This window comes from Solenopsis invicta, chromosome 14 (genome assembly GCF_016802725.1).
Source record: "Solenopsis invicta isolate M01_SB chromosome 14, UNIL_Sinv_3.0, whole genome shotgun sequence".
Taxonomy (NCBI): domain Eukaryota; kingdom Metazoa; phylum Arthropoda; class Insecta; order Hymenoptera; family Formicidae; genus Solenopsis; species Solenopsis invicta.
In genome coordinates, this window is record NC_052677.1 from 11,437,917 (window position 1) to 11,461,165 (window position 23,249).

General features: G+C 36.8%; 3 protein-coding genes across 11 annotated transcripts; 2 read left to right on the plus strand and 1 right to left on the minus strand.

Annotated features, from left to right (window-relative positions):
• The first annotated feature begins 546 nt into the window (after positions 1-546).
• LOC105199242 lies at positions 547-8,103 on the plus strand. 2 transcript variants are annotated; one of them, XM_011166242.3, is made up of 12 exons: positions 547-1,242; positions 1,972-2,206; positions 2,635-2,865; positions 3,016-3,110; positions 3,269-3,338; positions 3,450-3,617; positions 3,745-4,139; positions 4,255-4,404; positions 4,583-4,911; positions 5,110-5,651; positions 5,891-6,117; positions 6,487-8,103. In XM_011166242.3, exons 1-12 carry the CDS (start codon positions 1,235-1,237, stop codon positions 6,659-6,661), a joined length of 2,625 nt encoding a protein of 874 aa, XP_011164544.2. In that variant the 5' UTR covers positions 547-1,234; the 3' UTR covers positions 6,662-8,103. The 2 variants fall into 2 exon arrangements, with proteins under 2 accessions (XP_011164544.2, XP_011164545.2); XM_011166243.3 differs by lacking the exon at positions 547-1,242 and adding an exon at positions 1,271-1,760.
• Positions 6,696-16,342, minus strand: LOC105199244 (probable nuclear transport factor 2). 8 transcript variants are annotated; one of them, XR_005576375.1, is made up of 7 exons: positions 15,960-16,342; positions 15,777-15,848; positions 14,996-15,094; positions 13,479-13,679; positions 10,876-11,082; positions 10,383-10,624; positions 6,696-10,319 (listed from the first exon to the last, which is right to left on the minus strand). XR_005576375.1 is itself a non-coding variant. In XM_011166245.3 (5 exons), exons 1-4 carry the CDS (start codon positions 16,065-16,067, stop codon positions 14,512-14,514), a joined length of 393 nt encoding a protein of 130 aa, XP_011164547.1. In that variant the 5' UTR covers positions 16,068-16,342; the 3' UTR covers positions 13,002-13,679; positions 14,505-14,511. The 8 variants fall into 8 exon arrangements, 3 of the variants coding, with proteins under 3 accessions (XP_011164547.1, XP_011164548.1, XP_011164546.1); XR_005576374.1 differs by having other exon boundaries at positions 10,876-11,094; XR_003269066.2 differs by lacking the exons at positions 6,696-10,319; positions 10,383-10,624; positions 10,876-11,082 and adding exons at positions 11,982-12,665; positions 14,505-14,625.
• Positions 9,247-12,828, plus strand: LOC105199245 (4-hydroxyphenylpyruvate dioxygenase). The gene is made up of 12 exons (XM_011166247.3): positions 9,247-9,361; positions 9,624-9,650; positions 9,806-9,868; positions 10,194-10,298; positions 10,465-10,590; positions 10,767-10,856; positions 10,941-11,041; positions 11,325-11,402; positions 11,655-11,889; positions 12,133-12,255; positions 12,345-12,461; positions 12,597-12,828. The coding sequence occupies exons 1-12, from the start codon at positions 9,359-9,361 to the stop codon at positions 12,669-12,671; spliced, it is 1,143 nt and encodes a 380-aa protein (XP_011164549.1). The 5' UTR covers positions 9,247-9,358; the 3' UTR covers positions 12,672-12,828.
• Positions 16,343-23,249: the final 6,907 nt, after the last annotated feature.

The following is a 23,249-nucleotide window of genomic DNA, read 5'->3' on the forward strand; positions in this document are numbered from 1 at the left end:
GTGTAGCTAATAAAAGCACACTTTGATTCTGCGTGTGTGTTAAATATATATAGAATGTATTTCTTCGTGCAAGGCAGAGGCTACATAATTGTAGCAAAAATGCGAAAGAGATAATTTTATCTGTATTTATGAAATTATAGCTTCTGCCTCGTACTTATATTGTAAGAAAGAGTTGGCGAGTATCACTGAGTTTTGTTAATTACATATGAACTTTAACATCTATTAGTTTTATTAAAATTAATCAATAATTATTTCAACCGGCAGAATCACTTAAGGCAAAGTTTCTATATAATTTGTTGCCCCCGATCTAATCTTTTTTTCCCATATGCAATAAAAATGATACTATATGCATTAATAGAGTAATGTAAGTATTGGTTGATGATTCAATCACCGATTAATCAGCAATTTAATTTGTTCAGTCAACAAAATTGCTTAAGGCAAAGTTCTTAGCTGTATAAATTTATTTTTCCTGATCTAATCTTTTTTTTATTAAAAGAAAATTAATTCAAACTCATACATCACGTGATAATTTAAAATTTAACTCTGATTAATCGAAGTTTAAATCGGAGTTTAATCGAAGTCATCTTAAATCGATTATCCATCACCCTGCAAATGTTTTTGTAAGACTGCAGGTAAATATTGATAATACATAAAATCTCATTAAGATTATATCTATATGATGCTTTTCATTCAATTTATTTTAACACACAAACGCGCGTGCGTGTTTGTATGTTTAACAAAATTAGAACGGCTTTTTTTTAGCAATAAAATTCTACACAAGACGTCAAAAGATATACATCTCGTGTATATACACACATGTGAGAAAAAAAAACAGAAACTGGCAAGTGTTCGCGAACACGGAGCTGCCGCTGTGTTCGTGCACAACGCACACAGATCATCGGAGGAGATCAATATCAATGGCGGCGCAGGGGAAGCGGTTTCGCATGGTGCGATCGTCCACGGTCGTCGACGGTTGACGGAGAGAGAAGAGAAAAATGGCACGCGACGTTTCTCGCCGGTCGACAACGCGGCCAGGGTGCACCTCCACGAGTCGTTTCCATTGGACCACAACCGAGCGCCCGGGATCGCACTAGCGGAGCGCCGTTTCCACGTTGACAGGACGAGCGTCGACGACATCGGGGAAAACGAGAGAAGAGGCAAGGACCTCCTCGACCAGCGAGGGACCGGTTGACGGATCATCAACGCGCCGAGACGACGATTAACGATCATCACCATGGCGAAGTATGCCTCGCGCGTAATCGCGTCGCCTTATCTAACTGGAGTACGCACACCCGCTTCACGGGTCGAGAGCGGGTTATTCGCACGACGCGCTCTGTTTACCAATATCCCCTGGCCTCGCGAACGCGCGCAACTACGCAACGATGATGATGGCAGGATCCGCGGGTTCCTCGTGAAAAGAAGACGCGGATTCTCCTTCGAGCGATCAAATCTTAGAAACTCTCGGCGCGATCTCTCATTAGAGCAGGTCCCGAAGCGCTAACTTTGCTCCGTAAGCACTGACGACCTGCTAGACTCGGCATATGCGACTCGCAATTTAATCTTATCTTGCCTCGAAGCCATATCGGTTATTGAGACCGCTTAATCCGGCGATTATTCACTTGCTAATGATTCATTCAGTCATGCGCCAAAACTGAAACACTCCGCGGAATTCGCATTCTCCGCATTGCAATTTTCTACAATGAAATACTTTAGGATACCTTCGCGATCGTCGCCAATATACTTAGACAGATTAGATCTGGGTAAGTTGTGCGAATCTTGCGATTAAAAATAGAAAGCAAATTAGTCCCTCCATGAAAGTTACGTAATATGGTTTGTCACGTTTACAAACCTGCCTTTATTTCATTACAAGCTTCGCTTATTTGTAAAATTTATATCAGTACTGTTGCGCATAATTAAATTACACAACAAGACGTTTGTCCTGGATTTCAAGAATAAAATCTTTGTTTTCAGAGAGATGATGATAGTATTCGTTTACGACACTGCCAAGTGTTGTAACGAGGAGGATGACCCTGCCGAAGCAGTTATGTACTTTCATCCGGCCTGGGTATCTCCCACGCAGAGACTGGCTCTAGCGGGACAGCTGATGGGTGTGCATCACTTCCTCACAACGTCGTTTTCCCCGCCACGATCTATCACATTGCAAGGTGGAAAATTTGTGTTAAAGAAGTTTGGGCAGTATGTACTGGTAGGTACATTTTATACTGTGAAGCATTCAGTTGCATTTATGTACAACAATTTTAGATAAGCTGTAACTTTAGAATAAAATTTAGAAAAAGGCAATCTGTAATGTTTGTAAAATTTACTAATATAATTATGTATTCTCTAACATACATATTAATAATCACTAAATAACATCCATTAAATAATATCAAAACAATATCAATGTCTATTATGGAATGCTACTCATACTCTTTTTATGTTAACACTACTATTCACATGATAAATATTTTCTTTATACTACTGTGTTTTGCATTATTCGGTTGATAGAGATGTTATCTAACAATTATTCAATCGTCGCAATATTTACAAAGCTAGTATATTTATTGTACTTTACGACTCAATGGCCGTTTATGAGATCAATAATCATAAATTACTGTTGCTTAATTTTGTTAGGCAGTGGGGACTGATAGGAATATACACGACTGGATACTCGAGAGACGCGCCGACACTCTGGAATCATTGTTGAAGTTCTTTCACTGCGACCTCGTTCATATACTGGAGTCCTTCAACAATGATCGTAATAGATTCACTGAGAAATTGTATCAGATGTTTGAGACATATCTGCCAATTCTTCAACATAGTGCCAATCTGTTTTCCAACATTCCTGTTATTAAACTTCCAAAGGTTAGTGCAGAATAATACACTAAATATAAAGACAAAAAAACTGCAAGAAAGATATGCCGAATATAGAACATGATTATCAAGATGATTATAAATTTACATGATTTTCTGCATTTCCTTCCTTGCAATAAAAATGTGTCTCTTTTAATGTAGAGTGCCAGCAACATATTCCTGGAAGGAATGCAAGTATTACAGCATTGTCAAGAGATAAATGGCATTTTGGGTGGAGCGTTATTTTACAATAACAAGTATGAAACAAACATCCATAAGTAAAATATTGTTACTTTGATATCTTGACATTAATATTCTTTTAAAATATTAACATTAGCTACTATTTATTCTGACGTTATTAAACAAATTGCTGTTAGTTACTTTTCAATCACATTCTTTATCTTCTTTCTTTTAGGATAGTCTCAACGCAGCTAGGAGCAGATCTAACGAAACAAATAGTCATAACTGATCCTTATAGGATAAAGGTATTTCTTCGATCAAATTTATTTAAAAATAAATATAAATGTAATCGAAATATGTATATTGACTTTTATCGATCTGTTTATAAAAAAACTCATAATTTACTGAATTTAAAGGCTCCTGCGGAAAGGATACCGACAGAATTTCACTTGCCGATCGGTGTTCAATTGTTACAAGTGCACATAGAGCGAAAGCAATTCGCAAAACTGATGCAAGAAGCGAATAACGAACGTTATTATAATTCGTGTCTAGATACCATGACCAAAAAGATACTGCAGAGAAAGGTAAATGTGTGCGAAGCAGTAGCAAAAATATAAATGCATAAGTTTAGATGTCTTGTCATTTCGATGAAAATTGTAATAATCAACAACTTGTCAAGATTGTCTTACGTTCAATTCGATGAATTTTCAGACCGTCTCCAAGACTAGCGTCAAAGAAATGCCCATCACCTCCGGCATGAAACGGGATACATCGAAGATTTTCACAGTTCCCGAGGAAGGCGAATTAGACTCCATGAATTACGCGCCGACACCGCCATATATATCGTCCGTGCCGCTTACAATCAATCACGAGTCACCGATCAGACGCAGACAAGAGAACAAACCGGAACGTCCTAAGGGCAGTGCCATTGTCAACCCGCTCACGCCCAGTGTCTGCGCGACCCCATTGAAGGACCTGGATCGGGTGTTACTCGGGAATGCCATGCTTATCTGCTCATCCGAGAGCGGTGGCGAAAACGAGGAACTTAGAAGCTCATCGAAGAGCGACGATGACGACATTCCTGATGTTGTCAAAGAGGCGCTTAGGTACGTGTTTGCTTTCAAATTTTTCAATCTTTAGACATTTCTTTTCAAAGTTACGATAAGATTTAGCAACACGTAATTTTCCGCTTACAAAGTAATCGAATTTTGATTACAACAGGTGCAAACGCTTGAACAAACTGAGAAATGCTACTTCGAAGAAGAAGCTGATGAAGAAAAAAGATCCTGATAGGAAAAGCATGAGCCTGCCAGACTTGACGTCATCAATTAAACCGCGTTTGAACGGTCATCAACCGGAGCTGGACAAAATGTAATTAAATTAATGCTACAATTAATTATCTGATTATCGAATGTGATTATTGAATCAGTAATTTACTTAAAAAATAATGGAGCTAATAAAGTTGAATAATGGAAGCTAAACTTAATTTGTATAAATTAAATGTTCTATAACTATCTTATTTTATGACTAAATTATATTATTATTATAGACTGTGCAAATTAAATGAAGTTTCGCCAGAGGATCGCGATTCGAATTCACTTCGGCGGAAGGTCAGCAGAAACAGAATGCGACACTCGCGCACTATCGTCGATCCTTGTTATCCCGTCTTCCGATACGATGGTCTACCAGTCTCGCAATCATTGTACGAGCAGTACGTCGCCTCGCATTGCGAGGAGTTACGTGATAATAGCGACGGCCTTAACGAGCGTCGCGGCGACGATGGTAATCTGCAATCAAGGAGCCTGCCGAGTGATCTGATAAGCGCGAAACTACCAATAAACAGTAGCCGGAATTCAATCACGAAGAATGCTCATGAAGGTATGTTATTTATAAGATATTTAAATCGTATACTAAAAATTCTGAAGAATGTTAATTTGTTAATATAAAAGAAGAATGTTTTAACATTGCAAAGGAGAGTAACAATAATATAGTTAAAAAAACAATTGCAATATAAGTATCGTGAACGTTCTGTTCGAAATGTGTTTCAAACGTGTTTGTTACAATATAAACCTTTAGAATGCGCTAAACCTGGGTACGACAAGAGCAAGCAAGAAACGTACAAAAGATCGATGAGTCTGCCGCTGAAGCCGCTCAACGTCGTCGCTGAGGTGTCCAACGGTGATGATCGGCGGAAATCGACGTCGGAGTGTGGTGGTGCTGGAAACACGTTTGAATTTCCGCAGAGACGGAAGCTGGACGGTTTACAATTGACGCCACTGATGTCGAAGCTGAGTCTACTTGCCGACGAGCGAACCAGCGGCTTTTGCAGTCGCGAGACTACGCCGAGCGAATTTCGCGATTTGTCTGGTTTTTCCGGTGGCGCAACAATCACCGCCACGACGGCAACGACGAATCAACTGATCAAGCAGAAACTGGAGTCTGTTGAGAAGGAGGCGAGCGACGGTGAGGATGAGCTGGACGAGGATTGGGTCAACAAGGACGATCCTTCTGCCTGCCTTGTGAAAACCGAGCTTTTTCTTTGCGGCTATCAGAATATGGTGCTAGTGCTGCTGATGGAGAACGGCACTGCAAACAATCCGGATTTGATACATTCTCTAGTAAGTGTGAAAGTCTTATATCTCCTATACGAGTGGAATTTATTAGATTTTGGAGTTAAAAAAATATTACGATAAAAATTACGAATAATTCGTTTTGATGATTAACAATACAATAAATGTTAATTTTGAAGAAAAATTAACAAAATAATTAAAATATAGTGGAATAAAATCTGAAATATTTTCTTATTCCCGTAAAAACGCAATTATAAGAGTAATAACAAATTATTTGTTTTATATAGTGGCATACTTGCGTGAGCACGTTGGGTAAGCTCGAATCGCGGCTACAACAATGTCTGGAACCAATGCCATCCACGGGGAACAAGGAGTTGTACAGTATTCTGAATGTGGATCCACAATGGGACACGGTGCAGCGTTCTGGACTGTGGGGCGTTACTGAATTAGACATCGTGTCCTGTCTTCACGATAGATTTACGCAAGCTAGCAATTTGACAGACATTATCGTCAGGTAAATTATGAAAATCTTAATTCTTAGCAAATCGAAAAAAGTTTTTCCTTTTTATTTTATCTATTTAATTTATATAACGTAAAACTTTCTATTTGTTTTTTCCATTTGTGAATCAGTTTTAATTTTGTGCAGATTGTTTTGTAAAACAAATGTCTTCTAATAAATGCAGATTGTTTTAAAACACGATTTCTCTATACTTGTGTTATTTTATTTACGAGATTTATTTTGTTAAGTTACAATAAAAATTTGTAGCAAATTAATCAATTCTTATAACATTACATGAATTGGCGAGCGAATATGTTAAAATATTTACGACAGAAGTCAAATTTGCCTTGTTTAAAGACATCAAAGAATATTTTTATTGCACAGAACTGAAGACACGGTGGTTTACGGTAACCAGAGCGGAGGAGTCGAAGTTTTTTACCAACAAGCAATGGCACCGAGTACTTTTGCGGCGCTTCCTACCCCGGCGGATCTAATGGGGATCGTGGCTCTCAAGGCAAAGCGTCGATTGGAAAGAGATCATGGGATCGTACTATTGTAAATACGGGACCGCGCATTACTTCTTTTTTTTTTTTAAAAAAAGAGAAGAATAATGCATACGTTTACGATTTCGCTTATTTGCTTTTGGCAAGAGAAATCATATCCACAAGAACAAGAGAAAAGACTCGAACGTTAATTTCGATGAGATAATTTTAATGGGAGATTTACGGAACGTTTTTCTACGTGTATTTTTGTAATCTGTGATTTTCCGACGCGTAATTCTAGAAGAATCGGCTACGATCGAAGAGCTTTTATATACCGCTGCAATACCTATGTATTTCTATCGTGTGTAATACCGGTCGAGAGAAATTTTTTACGAAACGGATCGTCGACCAATTAGTTTGTACTTTACCGTTTCATCAATCGTGCAAATCGATATCATAGCAAATGTTATTTATATTATATATATATATATGTTATTGTATATAAGATGTCTTAGAATCGACGGAAAGTATATAGTAGATAATATTATTTTGGAAACATGGAGACAGTTTTTCTCCTCCCCGAGTTTTGATCTACCAATATATCATGAGGCATATCTCATTAGAGTCCAATTTATAAAGTCATTAGAGATGAGAAATCTTCCGGAGATCAGGTTTCATAAGTGAAGATAAATGTAACATTGTTCGTAATTTAACTTTGCATTTTACTTTATCTAGATTTTTTGATTGATTGCAATTCGCTGTCTATATAATTACTAGAAAAAAGTATAAACTACTGTAAAAATAATTGCTTAATTATTTAAAAGTTACTAAAATGTAGAATATTTATATCTGAAAAAATAGTCGACATTAAATTTTGTGAGATACGACAATGTATCTTTGATTCTCGGACATCCTGTATATATAGTCGATTTATTGTACATATGCATAACGAGCCATTAGTAACTTATTTGCATTTTAATCGAGTCAGCGCGAATTAGACATTGTTTTGTAGAGAATAGTTAAAGATATTGTATATTCTCCGCGAGAAGGACGGAGATCAGTATTTCGCGAATGCGCTGCGTCCAGTATTTCTAGTCGCTCGAATTGCTTTTGTAGGGAAATAATAGACACGATAATAATATTACAAGGATCATTCTGCTCGACGTTGTCAATTTTAATGTAAAGATATTTTATGCAACGTTTTACGCGCTACTTTTTACATCATCGCTCGATGTTAAATTTATTTCCTGTCTTGCAATATTTAAATAAAAATGTCGATGACCTCACGCAGAAATCTTCCGCGAAACAAATTTTTCGTCAACAATACGATTGTGATATTCTCAAATATTTATTACGATTAATTTAGAAGTTATGCTAATATATTGTATCGACGAGATTTTTTGGCGAGCAGAGTTGAATCATGTTATCATTACATTCTCCAGATGACTTTTTCTCTGTATCTGATAGTTCTTGTGTTTTGTTTGAGATGAAGTCTAATAAAACGGTTTATCGTTCTTTACATATTTTCTTTGATCTTATTTTTTGACATCCCCTGTATCTTTTGTATCTTATCAAAAATTAAAAGATTAGATGGAAAAGTTTATAGCATATTCTCGCCATATTTTTGCGTTTAATATGTATATTTTTAATAAGGATGTATATTATTTAATATTGAATTATTATTAAATAATAGCGAGAAATTCCGCATTTGAGGTGCTGGAGAGATTATAAAAATAGCCAAGAGATTAATTTAAATAATTATTTGTAATTGATAACTAATTAAACGTTATGATGCTATTGATAAATAAATGAAATTTAAAATTAATACTCGTATAGGCGGGTACGACATTTGCTATTTGTATCGCTGGAGCGTTTAACATAAACAGCAAAAAAGCATGCTCCAATCTAATATTACGTAGTATACATACATAAATGCATTAGAGGGTGTGTACACAGAAAAACTACATTTTCTAACACCAGGCGCGTAAATATGTTTGCTACAGTAAGCGAAATGTTTATGCGGAAAAATTATTTTAATACACCGAAGGTGACAAATAAAATACAAAGTTTCTCGATTTCCTTATAGCAAATGAGATATTGAGCAATTGGAGGACATTTTTATATATTAGCATAAATCGCCTTTTATATCATGGTTGTTATATAATAAACACAGAAAACATTTTTTCATTAATTCTACTTATTTAACATCATAGAATAATTTTTATATAATTTTTTTTCTAAATTCTCTCTATGCTTATTTAGTGTAACTTGAAAAGAACAAATATTTTGTAAGACACTGACGCACATATTTTTATCAAATAATTATATTGTGTAACATATAACAATCGTATTATCAAAAACTGTTTCTCTTCAAATTCCATAGAATGGAAACTTTTGTGACGCAAGCCTGGAGATCTTCAGAGACCTTGCTCATATGCATACGTGCTTGTGGAGAAATGTGGTCTTTTGTGCTAATTAGGAAGGCGAGCACACCTCGAATGCGTGCCACTGAGTGTATCACAGCTTTAATGATGCATTTAATTAAAAAAACCAGTCGTCGTTGCCGGTTTGATTTATGGGCTGCTGACCACCGAGAACGCGTAGCACAAACAAGCCCCCGTCGTAGACCAATAGCGTGACAAGGCGAGCCCATGGATCGTCGGTGGGTCCCAAGATATTTAAAGCGGAACCCGATGAGCGGACAGTGATAATCGAACGTTCGATACCATTGCAGGAGATACTTTTTACCGTTTTCCTCAATTTCGAAAGTCATCATGGTAAGTTGAGAAACTGTCACCTAGTAATAAAGTTATTTTTACAATTCAATCTGATTATTAATCGTATAGAATGATCACTTATCTAATATGTAATTCTTCACAATTTATAATTCGCTAGAATGAACTTCTCTATATAAAATGCTTCTGTGTGATACGCGTCGTAGAAAATCTGTGCTAACAATATCTGTTATACCTATTCTTTTTTTTTAATTGATTTAGCTCATTTAACGTCAAGTAATAAATTCTTTGCGTTTGTTTCCAGACAACTTACACCGATAAAGGACCCCAGGTAAATCCATTATCCTTTGCCAAAATGTTTGGGAGAGAAGAAGACAAGTTGTTTTCCCATTTGGAATTAATACTATTATTTAGTAGAATTTATATAAAATAATTATGGAAACAATTATTTTACTAAAAATGTGATACAATATCTGGATTTTTCAGCCCGTCGGAGGAAAATTCCTCAGTTTCGATCATATAAAATTCTGGGTTGGAAATGCGAAGCAGGTAAACTCTCATGTACAAAACGTTTCTTAATACACGGGAAATAGAAATAGATTTAAAAATAAAAAGGAATCACATAAATGGTATTCAACATAATTCTATTTTTTATCTATATCTCTATAAATTTATGGTATTCAACATAATTCTATTCCTTATCTACGTCTCTATAAGTTTTATCAAGTTATGTACATAAACTGTTGATTTCATGTTTCGAATGTTTTCTACATGCTAAGAAACGCTATGTACAAAGAAAGCAGATAAGAAAAAAAAAAAAAATAAATAAAATGAAAAATTGTATATGAAAATAACACAATTGTGTTGCTCGCAGGCCGCCAGTTTCTACCGATGCAGGATGGGATTCCAGCCAGTTGGATATCGCGGTTTGGAAAATGGCTTCAGACGAACAGCTACGCACGTCGTCAGACAGAACAAAGTGAGTAACTTTGAATGCACGCTGGAATATATAAGTAATAAATAAATCGGAATTAAAAAAAAGGATTCTTAACTTAAGATTTACCTTAATTAACAACTTATTTAACGTTTTCTCGAAATCTTGAATATATATAGAGCTTTCTAATCATCAAAGATCGTGATCGTAGATAGTGTTCGTGTTTGAATCTCCGTACGAGCCTGATAATGAAGAAATGTCTGATCATCTTTCCCGACACGGGGACGGCGTGCGAGACGTAGCGTTCAACGTCGAAGACATAGATACCATTGTGAAGGTAAAGAAACAAGGGAGATGCTTTTTTTCTTTGCCTGAAAATAAAAATTCCCTATCAGTAAAATTTTCAGTGATAAGATGAAAAACTCTTTAATTCTTCTTTATATCGAAAAATGATGGCAAAATAATTTTCAAGTTGTCCTGATTAATATTTTTAACGTTTTAATATTTTTAAAGGTCGCTAAGAAGAGAGGTGCCGAAATAGTGCGCGATATATGGGAGGAAAGCGACGAGTACGGCACCGTGAGAATGGCTACTCTGAAAACTGTAAATATAAAAATGATACCTTCTTACACGATTTGCTATATCATCGCCTTCTAGTAGATGTTAATTAATTAAACTGATTTTCAGTATGGCGACACGCTCCATACACTTATCGATAGAACGAGGTACAAGGGCTTCTTCCTGCCAGGCTTCGCGAGGGCACCGGAGGACGTTCTTCTCCCACAATTGTACGTATGCAAAAGCGCGATTCCTCATACAGTAGCAAAACCTAGAACGAAAACTAAAACATTTTGATAATATCTCGCAACGTCTCTCCTTAAAAAAAGGATATAAAAAAGATATATTAAAGAATATTCTTTAGAAAAATAATTTTTTTAAATTCCAAGATATATTTAAAATAGCGTAGAATTAATCTGTGATATATTGAACGCAAAAGAAAAGTAAGAGATACTCAACGATAGGAAATTAATTTTAAATTTTTATAACGATATGCTTCTTTTATTATTATAGGCCGCAAATACATTTGAATTTCGTGGATCATGTGGTGGGTAATCAACCCGACAAACAGATGGAACCTGTTGCTAAGTGGTATGTAAATTTATTTTATTTGTGAACGTAAACACGTTTATGCTAATGACAAGTCGTATATAATCTAGCCTATTTTTCTCTTAATTTTAGATAGTAGTTGATAGCAGCACAATTTATTAGTAAGATAGTATGTTACTACATTAACGTAATAAAATGCGTAATAAAATAGTTTATAAATATTTCCAAATTCCTGCCATCAGATGAGATATGAAATAAAATGTTGTTAAATAAAAAGACTTCTTTCTCTCCTAGGTATGAGGAGTGTTTACAATTTCATAGATTCTGGTCAGTAGACGACACGCAGCTACACACGGAATATTCCGCGCTACGTTCCATCGTGATGACGAATTGGGAAGAGACGGTAAAGATGCCGATCAACGAGCCTGCGCCGGGGAAGAAACGCTCTCAGATCCAGGAATACGTCGAGTACTACGGCGGCGCCGGCGTGCAGCATATTGCCCTCAACACCAGTGACATTATTACAGCAGTATGTAATCGAATGCGCTATTCGCATTTGTGCGTCTACGTATCCTGTAAGACACGACTGTGCGGTATAAAAACAGCTTAAAAAAACCAACGTTTTAGTTCACAACTCTCTTAACATTTTTATTCTATCTGTATTCTAATTAATAATAATTAACATATAGTTTAATATAATCTTAATTTATTTTAAAAAATATCGCGCGCTCGCAGTAAGTTCCTTCGCACATTCATTCTCTCCATTTTGCAGATAACTAATCTGCGTGCCAGAGGAATGGAGTTTCTTGAGGTGCCCGATAGTTATTACAACATGCTTAAAAACCGCTTAAAAGCCAGTGGCATGACAATCGTGGAGGACTTGGATATACTACAGGTACTTTTATTTTGATAATGAATTGAAATCAACTCCGATACAAGTTGCAACGAGTTTGTTATTAATTCGATTGCGTTATCGCTTTGCAGAAATTAAAGATACTAATAGACTACGACGAGAACGGATATCTTCTACAAATATTCACGAAAAATATGCAAGACCGGCCGACACTGTTCATAGAAGTCATACAGAGGCGCAATCATAACGTAAGTATCAAGAACAATTTGTAGCATTAAATTTTCTATAAAAGTTTACAAAAGTTATCAGTATTTAAACGTATCGAAAAATTATAACCGACATTTAATTAATCGTAATATATTAATTTGCTATTTCTTCCTTAGGGTTTCGGCGCCGGCAATTTCCAAGCGCTGTTCGAAGCGATCGAATTGGAGCAAGCAAAACGTGGGAATCTATAAAATGTTAACATTCCTGATATATATGTAAAATTAAAACCATTAACTGTATAAAGTAATCCTATGAAAGAGCAAAGGACGAGTATCTTTGTACTTAATTGTATCTATGCTCTACTTATATAATGAAATATCACATTAAAAGTATATTATGCATATAAAATTCGCCTCGAGATTTATTCAGCACCGTCTAATATCTTGCTATATATATATCACTATTATTAATGATAATTCGTCCACATTGTAATAGAATTGTATGCTTTGTTGCGACCGACGAAAATGTTAAGGTTTTTTTCATGTGCTTTCGTCAGTGGAATAGATAATTAACTTGTCCGATTGATTCCGTATTCTTGTATTTAATGGCCAACATTTTCGTATTACAAAAATACACAGCATTTTAAATGTAAAATATATGTTACAATACATTTCAAAGCGTAGTAATGCAAAGATATTATTACCTGTCATCAAAAATCAAATTATCTCTCGATCAATGAGACATCTATGTGTATGTTGTGCTAGTATGTATAACTAAAAAATGTAAGATTGTTTTTTTCAAGCAACATATGTATATGTGTGTTTGTGTGTGTGTGTGTGTGTGTGTGTATAAATATATATGTTGTACGGAGAAAAGCGACGAAATTACTTAAATTGTGTGATATCAGATGTTCGATTCGTTATTTTTTTATCGTGGCCAAGATATAAGCGGAAAGATATATTCTTCATATAAAACTTGTAATATTATCTATAGAAAGAACAGGGATAGGTAGGATGTGGTTGTGACGAGAGGGTTATCGATGAGATTAGATGGCTCACTTATTAATCGCGATCTCCAGGACATCCGTCGCTCAACAACCTGTCTGTTCACACGCTCGTCGCAAAACTCAGCTTGATCTTTCTCGTTCATGCACTATCATGAATGCCAAGGCGAAAGATATCGTGCTGGCAGTAATATGAATTACCCATTGGCTTCAGCACAAAACATTGCGAGAAGGCGTGTGGTGGATCCTCGTCTGCCTGTAATTAGACACAAGCTGTATGTTACACACATTTAACAACGTATATTAGAGAACACATAATAATAAAACAGTGTCAATGTTAATACTGATTACATTGATTATTAAAGTATTATGTGATTCAATTTTTAATGTTAAACTATAGAAATAATATTTTTAAAGTTAATTCACATTGCGTGCGCAGTTAATTCTAATTATTGTGTCCCAATTTGTTCAGCAATTTAACTTGTATTATCTATCCAAAATGCGACAAATGAAATCAGTGATCCCAGACACGTACATTTGCGCAATTTTCATGGGAATTAGTCATTTATAATTCGTGGTTTGCGCGTCTGAGACCTCCAAGAGATTAAATATACAGTTCATGCATATCTATACTTTTTATAATTTTTCATGAAATAATGAAATAAATAATGATGCTAATATAATGCCTTGTATAATTATGATTATGACGTAATCTTTTTAAATTAAATATGGTACATGCTTTTTAAGAAAAAAAGTATTAATAAAAAATTGCATAAAAAAATATATATCAATTAAAAATTAGCAACAAAGATATTAGAGAAAACAGTCAAATTGCAATAATTAAAACAATCGTAAATGTTAATAAAATTTTAATTTTGAATTATTACAAATAGTATTGAAACGTTTGGTAATATCCCTGGTAATAGGAATTCAGAGATATACTAATGAGGAGTTTCACAATTCCAGAAATTTTGTGATAAATCGAGATAAAACGAAAGCGATATGAAGCGAATAAACGTGAAACATCGGATAAGGCTTGCCTGTAAGCATGGTGAGTAGAGCAACAAAGATTTTGTGGTACCTGATGCCTAAACCGAGTCGTGTAACGCAAGTCTGAAGATGTCGTGCTGCACATAAAAGCTGGTACCGACCGGCTTCAGGATAAATGTCTGGATGTACGCATGAGGCTGATCCTCATCAGTCTGCGATCATCAATAATCACTGAATATTTTTCAGTAGTTTGAGGTAACAACAGAAACCGCTTATTACAGAACTCATTTCTCATATGTTAAAACCCACCCTATTTAAATAAATCTATAATTCTATGGTACATCACATCATCTAGTAAGTTCTCTTTTTGTAGAAATATATATATATATATAAAGTTCATGGAATTATTAAAAGTTGAAAATTAAATTACTGAACCGATTGGTATAAAATATAAACCTCATATACATACACTTTCAAATACTTTAAAATTTTGACATTCCTTTTCATCACAATATATGTGACTTAACGCTGCCTTCACATAATTGATTGTGTTTTATCATACGCATTTTAAACTTTCCTTACCTGCAACCTTCCTAATACATTAATGAGAACTCCTCCATCAAACATGGGTTGCGAATCAATCGCTGTTATTATCCGATTTATTTTTTGAAAGGATAAGCTCTGGAAAAGAAACGAAAGTTAATGTAATAGCATACTACAATTAATATATCTTTTTTATCCAATTTTAAGAAAAATCCAAATTAGTAATGATTAATAATGGCAAAATAAGATTAAAAAATTAAAATAGAAAGATTAAACGTACAAGATAAAAATTGTTGTAAAATGTAAATACCAAATCTAATGTATTTGTAGATAAATATTACATATATATATATATATTTTTTTTTTTGTTTTTGTTTTACGTGTGCTCTCTGTTTAGATTTTATATATAGCTCCATCTTCAATTTCTCTATTTTGATTTTGAAATTCTCAAATTTTATGATATATGAAACAGAATGATTTATCTGTTAATTTTTTATCTTTGTACAAACAGATTAGCTAGAAACGATAAATAAGCTTTTGATAGATATGAACATCTTGAAAGCATACTAAACACTAATAATCTGAAGAAAACTATAAAAACTATCATTTTCTACAAAGAGAGTGAACGTATAAATGTGAATATATAAATCCGTTTTGGATCTTATTACTGCTGCAATCCCAGTAGTTGGCAACCCATCAGCAAGAGAAATAAAGTAGTTGCGAGAACATCTTTTGGTAGAGGGATGAAAAGTTAGACTGAACACAAATAAGATAACTGCAGTAACGAATTGATTCTAGTCAGGCAGAAAATTTTACTCACAGTTAACTTTTCCATGATTTTGATAGCGCCCTGTATCTGCAAGCCTTCGAACGTCATGAAGGAGGTCTCCGCCTGAAACAGAGGTTATGTCAATCGATCGCGAGACCGGGTGGAGAGGTCGCGAGAAAGCCGCGGCTTGGTCGGCCGCGGGTACAGCGGGTGCCGGGATCGCTCGCGTCTTACGTTATACATGTTTATGAGGTTCGGCCTCTGCGCCGGGTCGTCGAACATCGCGTAATACTGCTGAACGAAGCCCTTGCCGATCGCCTCATACGGCACGTTCATCGCCATGTTGCTGAAGCCCGACAGTTGCGACCGGCAACGACGGTACGGCGAGAGTTAAAGAACCTCTAAAAGTCTCACGCACGTTCCGTTTGGTTAAGATTCTCGAATCCGGATCCTGCCCAGTGTTCGGTTCCTAAGAGCGCGAAGCGGCGCCGTGCGACATCCCTCGTGTCGTACGTACCATACGAGGTACGAACGAGCAGGAAACGATTGCTCGCTGGAGAGGTTCTCTCGCGATATATCGAACGCCGCGCGGGCTTCTAGAACGTTCGCAGAATAGCTGCACTGACTGCACTCCCCGTTACTCTCTTTCTCTCTCGCTCTTGCTTCCCGCGCGCGTCTGTTTGTCTCGTTTTAATCGCGGAAGATGTGAACGATCAGCTGTGTGTGCATATGCAGCTAACAGCATCCCGACATTTCCGAAGCGCTCGACTTTTTTGGTAGAACGTGTTTACTTATTGTTTATTTTAGTAGTGTATGTAGTTTCGCGATTGTCTGTACGAAACTATTTCTGTCCCACATCTTCTCCCCTTTCGTTCTGACTATGCTTGAAAGAAGATTAAAAAGCATTATTTTCTTTCTCTCTTTCTTCTTTCGTTATAGTAAAAATGCATATATATATTTTCTGTGCTAAACTACCGACAACGAGACTATTAACCTCTAATTAATAGTCTCTCGTCGGTGGCTAAACGAACAATTGAAAATGCAGAAATATTCAAACGTTACATTTGGAATGCTTCTCGAATCGAATTCGATTTGATTCGAGTTCGAGTGTAGTCGATTACGTCAGCGATACGATTGTTTCCTTCACCCTTAGCTTCTCGACATCTCGATCTTATCGTTCAAGTTTTTCAAAAGTAGCAGAACTGAAGAGTTTATCAATCGTACGAATTTTATCGCGGGATTGATAAATTTCTCGATTAAATTGTTGTCGATTTACATTTGGCTATTAAAGTTATGGAGATTTTAGAAATTTAACATCTTGTTTTCAATTTAGTTAAATGTGAAGATTTAACAATATAAGATTAAGATATAAACATAAATTATAAATTAAAAATAATAGATATATAATAATATATGTAAAAATATACAAAATAATATAAATAATAATATAATAATATAAAATATAAATAATATATAGAAATATAAAAAATAATATAAATAATATATATGTATAATATATTAAAAATAAATCTTACTTTTTTTTACATAAATTAATTCTTTTTATCGTGTTTTACAGTGATTAAATATTTTTTAGCATTATCACATATTTTATTCAGTCGTATCGCAACGCTAAACCGTAAAATATTTTTGCATCTCTTTTTCCGATTTTATTTTTCCTATTAATTCACAGAATAATATAGATACGATCAATCAATGATCTTATCGTTTCATAAATGTTGCGAATAACAAAAAATCTACAATCTCTACCATATTATTTTGCAATCGTTAAGTATTAAAAGGGATTATATAATTTTTTTCATAAACATGTCTATTTTCCTCGTCATTGCAAGATATACGTTTATGTAATTTATTGTAATGTAACATCATCGTTCCTCTAATGACGTTTTGTCACGATAACACACGAAATCTCGCTGCAACTTTCTTCTGGCGACGGGAAGTCGCGCGCAATCGCGCAGCATATCACCGAGGACCCACCGCTGAATATTCGCGTATCGCAATCGTACGTAAGCACACGAATAAATAAGATAATAGACCTCCCTTCGCCACGCGTGCTCTCCTCGGATTTCATTTGCAGGCGTACGACGATTGAAGATAATGCGACTTAATTTCTGCGATGAGCGCAAAGCTCGTCGCGCGCAAGTAACACCCGCGCGGTGCGACATCGTATCGAGATGTTTTCGAGATCTGCGATTCATAATGCCCAGCGATATGTAATTGAAGTCGTGTCCCCTGCGTATATTTATCCTTTTCTACGGAAAAAATAAGAATGCTCGTTTTTTTTCCTGTGCATTCTCCCAGGAAACACCAAGTTACAGTTAGTTATAATTTTCTACTTAACAATATAATTGTTATGCAATATATTCATAATATAACAGTTAATAGCTATAAGTTTCAATATCACATTTTATATAACATAAAAGTTGCATTAATATCGTAGTTATATTACAACTTCGCCCTTTCTCAAAAGTATGTAACGAGAATGATACATTTGTGTCACCAAATTACCTTTTGCATTAATGTCTATATAGTAATATTTAAATTATACGTACCAAAGCATCACGTACTTGTTATATAAATAATATGTAGCATTTGCACATTTGTATTATATAAAAGAAAGCAATAGATACAAGTAATGCGATACAGATATCGCGGAATGTTTGTTTATATAAAATGTTATTTCAAATGTTATATAGCAGTTACAAATTGTGTCGATTAGGCAGTTTTGTAGCTGGTACTCGGTTTCGCGCCGAATTTGACTTTTCTTCCAGAATCGAACTGGGGAAGTGTCTCCTCTGCGCTTGTCCCTTCGAGTGTCATCTTCGATCGTTACCGTTTTGCGTTTCGCAAAACGTTTCGCTGCTAGTCTGAGCTTGAGCACCGTCGCGCGTACCATATAACATATATACACGATAACATTGATCGTTGCATAATCCTCCCGGTATTGCAACACCATTGTGCCATCCGCGCCGTTAACGTCAAAGGCATTGTTGCATCGCGGCGGCCGCTTGTTTTCGCCTTGAGCCTTCTTCAGGAGAGCTGTTAATGCTGAAACTTTTAATAGAGTTCCATCGCGATGAGCGAGTTGCGGACAGACAGAGGTTGAAAGGAGCGGCGGCTCTTCGAAAGAGGCGCACCACGCGTCTCGGGTAAATCCCGGTCTACAATTAATGTTTTGAGCCGTGAGAAATTGACCAACCATGGTCGATTATTCTCCTCATATTTAACTATGATTGGTCAATTTCTTACGGCTTAAGGCTTACTACACCCATTGTAGACCGGGACTAAACGGTTCGCGTTATCGGCAAACAATTGTGCGACGTTGAACGAAATGAAAGATGAGCGGCACTTGCTGCCAGAATGTTACGAAAATGTGTATAGAAAGTCTAAAGTAGACACTAATTAATATAAGATCGTGATATTGACGGCATAATTATACTCGAAAAAAAGCTAACGAACGGTCGCAGCAGAATCTACGCAGTAAAAAATGTTGTGTTAACACAAGAAGCATATTTATAATTTGTTGACACGTACATTTCATTCATTTATTTTCAGGGGCCGGTCGAATATTTATTTCGAACTTTCATTTAAAACAACAATTTATTTCAAATGAAACTTATTTAAGATAAAGTAAATCGAAATATTTTAAACAAGCTTCTGGAATCTATTTCATTTTCACTTTAAGTAAATTGATTTAATGTATTTTAAATAAGTTTTACTTTAAATACGCCTGTTGGACCGACTTCTGTTTATTTTAGAATTTGCATTTCAAAATTATATTATTTTTATGTTATTCGTTAAACATTTGAATTACATGTTAAAAATCAATTTACTACAAAATATTTAAGTAACACAATCTCATTGTGTTAACTTGGGTATTTTAAAAATTTAACGCACAAATTTTAACAAGGATCAATTTTAATATAAATGTTTTTACCACGCAATGTTCGATCATATTTCTTACGTGATTTTATGTACATTTTTCTAGCTCTTTAAATTACGTGCCGTTATTTTGATCTTGGAACGCAGTTCGCAAATTGAATCAGAATAATATCACAACATTAAATTGACAATCGATTTAATGCTCATGCTGATAAGCATCTCTGATTATATTGACGTTACAAAATTTTAAACATCACAAAGGAAACTTGTTGCAAAAAATATTATCTCAAGATAAAGATACATATTGGTAAATACGTGATGGAAGGGCATGCTCTCGAAGACGTCATGCGTCATCCTTAATTCTTGTTTACGAATCAATTAGTCAACTTTTAGGTCGACAGGTACAATGACATTGTACTGCTCAATGAAAGCAACGGATCATCGCGCAGCGACATTGACCTAATTAAAAATGTGATAAGAAATAGAGGGTACTCTCTCTCTCTCTCTCTCTCTCTCCTTCTCTCTCCCTCTCGCGCGCAAGTACGCGCTACATTCGCATGTTCTATCTCACAGGACGGAAACTAGGCTAACGCAAGGTCCTTGCTGACGCGTTATCGCGATACATAATGGATGGAGTCGCTTTAACGATCTTTTTCCAAAAGAAGCAAAGAAAGAAAAACATGCCGCTGTTATTCGGGTATCGCTTTTAAACGTGCGCGACCGATTGAAAGAAACGGCTACGAAAGACGACATGTTAAAGGTCGAATCGACCGTATTAAAAAAGACTTAGCGTCTTGCACGAGTGTAGCGTTTTAATTATAGCCAAGAGAGAGACGCTCTTCGGCAAATCGCCTTGCCATATGGAGCGTACGTTCGGGCGCAAGAGCGCAAAGGGTTAAACAACAGGCTTCGTCGTCCAGCGTGCGTCGTGGCGCTTCCCGTGGCCGATTGGCATTCAGTCGAGGATCGGCCAGTCCACCGGCCATTAATTGCCCATTATATCGTAACGTGGGTGGGCCATGTGCAGTGTCTATTCCGCTCCTCTTCCTCGTCCCCCCCCCTCCCCCTCCCACCCATCCTGTTCTTCCTTCTAAGCGACGTCCTCGTCAAAATAGCGATGGGCACGACACTCGATGTGTCATCGGCCGAACGAGCCGACGCGCGACGACTCTTCTTCCAAGCAATCCCTTTCCGAGGGAGAAACCCTCTCGAACGAGAACGAGCCTGCCCTATCCTCGAGCGTGCCTACTAGCATCTAGAAGAAGTATGTCGTCGGCCGGAATCCCCTCCTCTCGTATTTTCGACCGAAAACCTGTTCCGGCACGGCATAGTTTCGTCGGCTGACGTTCTCTCAAGGCTCATCTCTCTCTCTCTCTCTCTCTCTCTCTCTCTTTCCCGACTCGGTCCCATCGCTAGCCGCATAAATATACGTACGGACGGAGGAGGCATGGATTTAATGGAATGGTGTGGAGCGGCCGGCCGTGCCGTTGTCGTCCACATCGCGTGTATATATTGTGTTCCAGCGGCCGCCGCTCACGTGACACTCGGATAGATTTGCGTCAATGGTGACCTCCGAGCGCTCGCTCCGCGGCCAACGCATACCATGTTGCCTGCCTGCCTGCCCGCCTGCCTGCCTGCTCGCCTGCCCATACCGCTACGTACGCGTTGTACGCGCTTACGGCGTGGGACTCGCTGACGACGACGACGACAACGACGAAAGAATGAGACGGGTCCCTTTTTCGGCAGTCGCAATTTGATTAATCTTTCCATCGTAGCTGGATACATCATACGCGTAGGCCGCGTAGCTGCTGCGCAGCTTCCCGATGGATCGTCATCGTCGTCGAGTCAACGTCAATGACGACGGCTACACGCACGGGAAGCGTCCGCGTAAACCCGTTCGTCGACCCGAACGCGGTCGTTTCGAAAAATTTCCACGTTCATACCTTTATACCAATAACCGTCCGTTTACCCGGCGGCTCGTTAGCGCTCGTTCGCAACTCGCAATTCGCGCGTTTTCGAGCGCGCCGAGTTTCGAGATCGCGCGCGCGCGCGAGCGCGATCCGCTTTAACCGAGTCAACGCGGATCCGCTTATCGCCGCTTCAGCCGATTACGAACGCGTCCCGCCGGCACGCGGAACGAAGACGAGAGAAAGAGAGAAAGAGAGAGGAAGAGAAGGAGGGAGGGAGGGAGGGATAGAGACGAATGAATAATGTCGAGAAAAATAAGGAAAAATAGTAAGCATCGACGTCAATGGATGTAATTACCGACAATGTGGGGAATGCTGCCGTTTATCCCGCGACCCGTGCGTGTTGTACATATGTGCATTACACGTCGCATGCGTGCACGCGGTATCGAAAGTCGCGGTATCGGAGCCGACGGAATTGGAATTGACACCGCCTTATCGATCATATCATACATATACAATTACGTACCTATTAATAATATCGTAAATAAACTCGCCACCCGAAGCACTCGTATTCCGCGATCGGACGACCGTTATTAATATCTTTATTTGCATCTTTACGTCTGTCTTTCAAAATTCGTTACCGGGATCGGTTACCGGGCGACAAAATGAACGTAAATGCGGACGTGCTCGTACAGGTTCCAGAAACCTGTTTCGCGGGTCTGCCGAGTTTTATATTTAAAACATCCTCGATGCAACGATCCACCGGGGGCCTCATTAAATTGCTAATCACGCGCGAAGACGCGTTAACGCGTACGAGAATGACGACGGACGCACTCGAAATCGACAGTACAATCGGCGACCTGGGCGATCATCCGGGGCGAGGGCGTAAGAATAAGGACGGAAGCACAGACTTTCGCGTAACGCGTCAAAGAATTAGTCAGAATCCTTTATTTCTATAAATAATATCTTGATACGATCGGGAAGTATATCTAACGAATTAATTTAATATAATTAAAGATGAAATAGGCGTCTGTACACGGTCATATCAGGATCTTTCCTATAAGCACGCGATATTCCCAGAATATCATACGAATATTATGAAAAATTAAAATAATATTACTACGAATATTCCGAGATTATTATTTATTAATATCATGGAAATATTCTGTTAATGTTATACGTCCACTTTATGTAATATTCATGGCGTATTACTTTAATATTCGCGGAATGTTGTAAAAATATTAATATAGTTTTGAGATTTGAAGAAATAAATTTCTCGGAATATATTATATAATTATCAATAATAGACGTTCAAACTCTATTTTTTTGCATATACTTTATTTCACTTTCATAAAAAAAATATATTTACATTAATATTTCAGTGATATTATTTAATATTATATTATATTAATTAAAATATTGTTTAATATTAAATAATATTACACATTTACAGAATCAGCGTCGAAATAATGTTTCTTGTGTGATTTTACGTTGATTTTACAATTTCTAATTTTTTCGAACTGTATACTTCCGCATTCAAGCACAGCTCTTAGATCCAATCAGAAATGTAATGTCAGAATTAAATAGATAAGCCAATTTAATATTATCGATGCTCGCTAGCATCTTCAAGGAAAATAATACATGTAAAATCACACAAAAAATATTATTTCAGCGCCGAGGTCCTGCTATGATGTATAGGTCTAACTTATCTTTAATT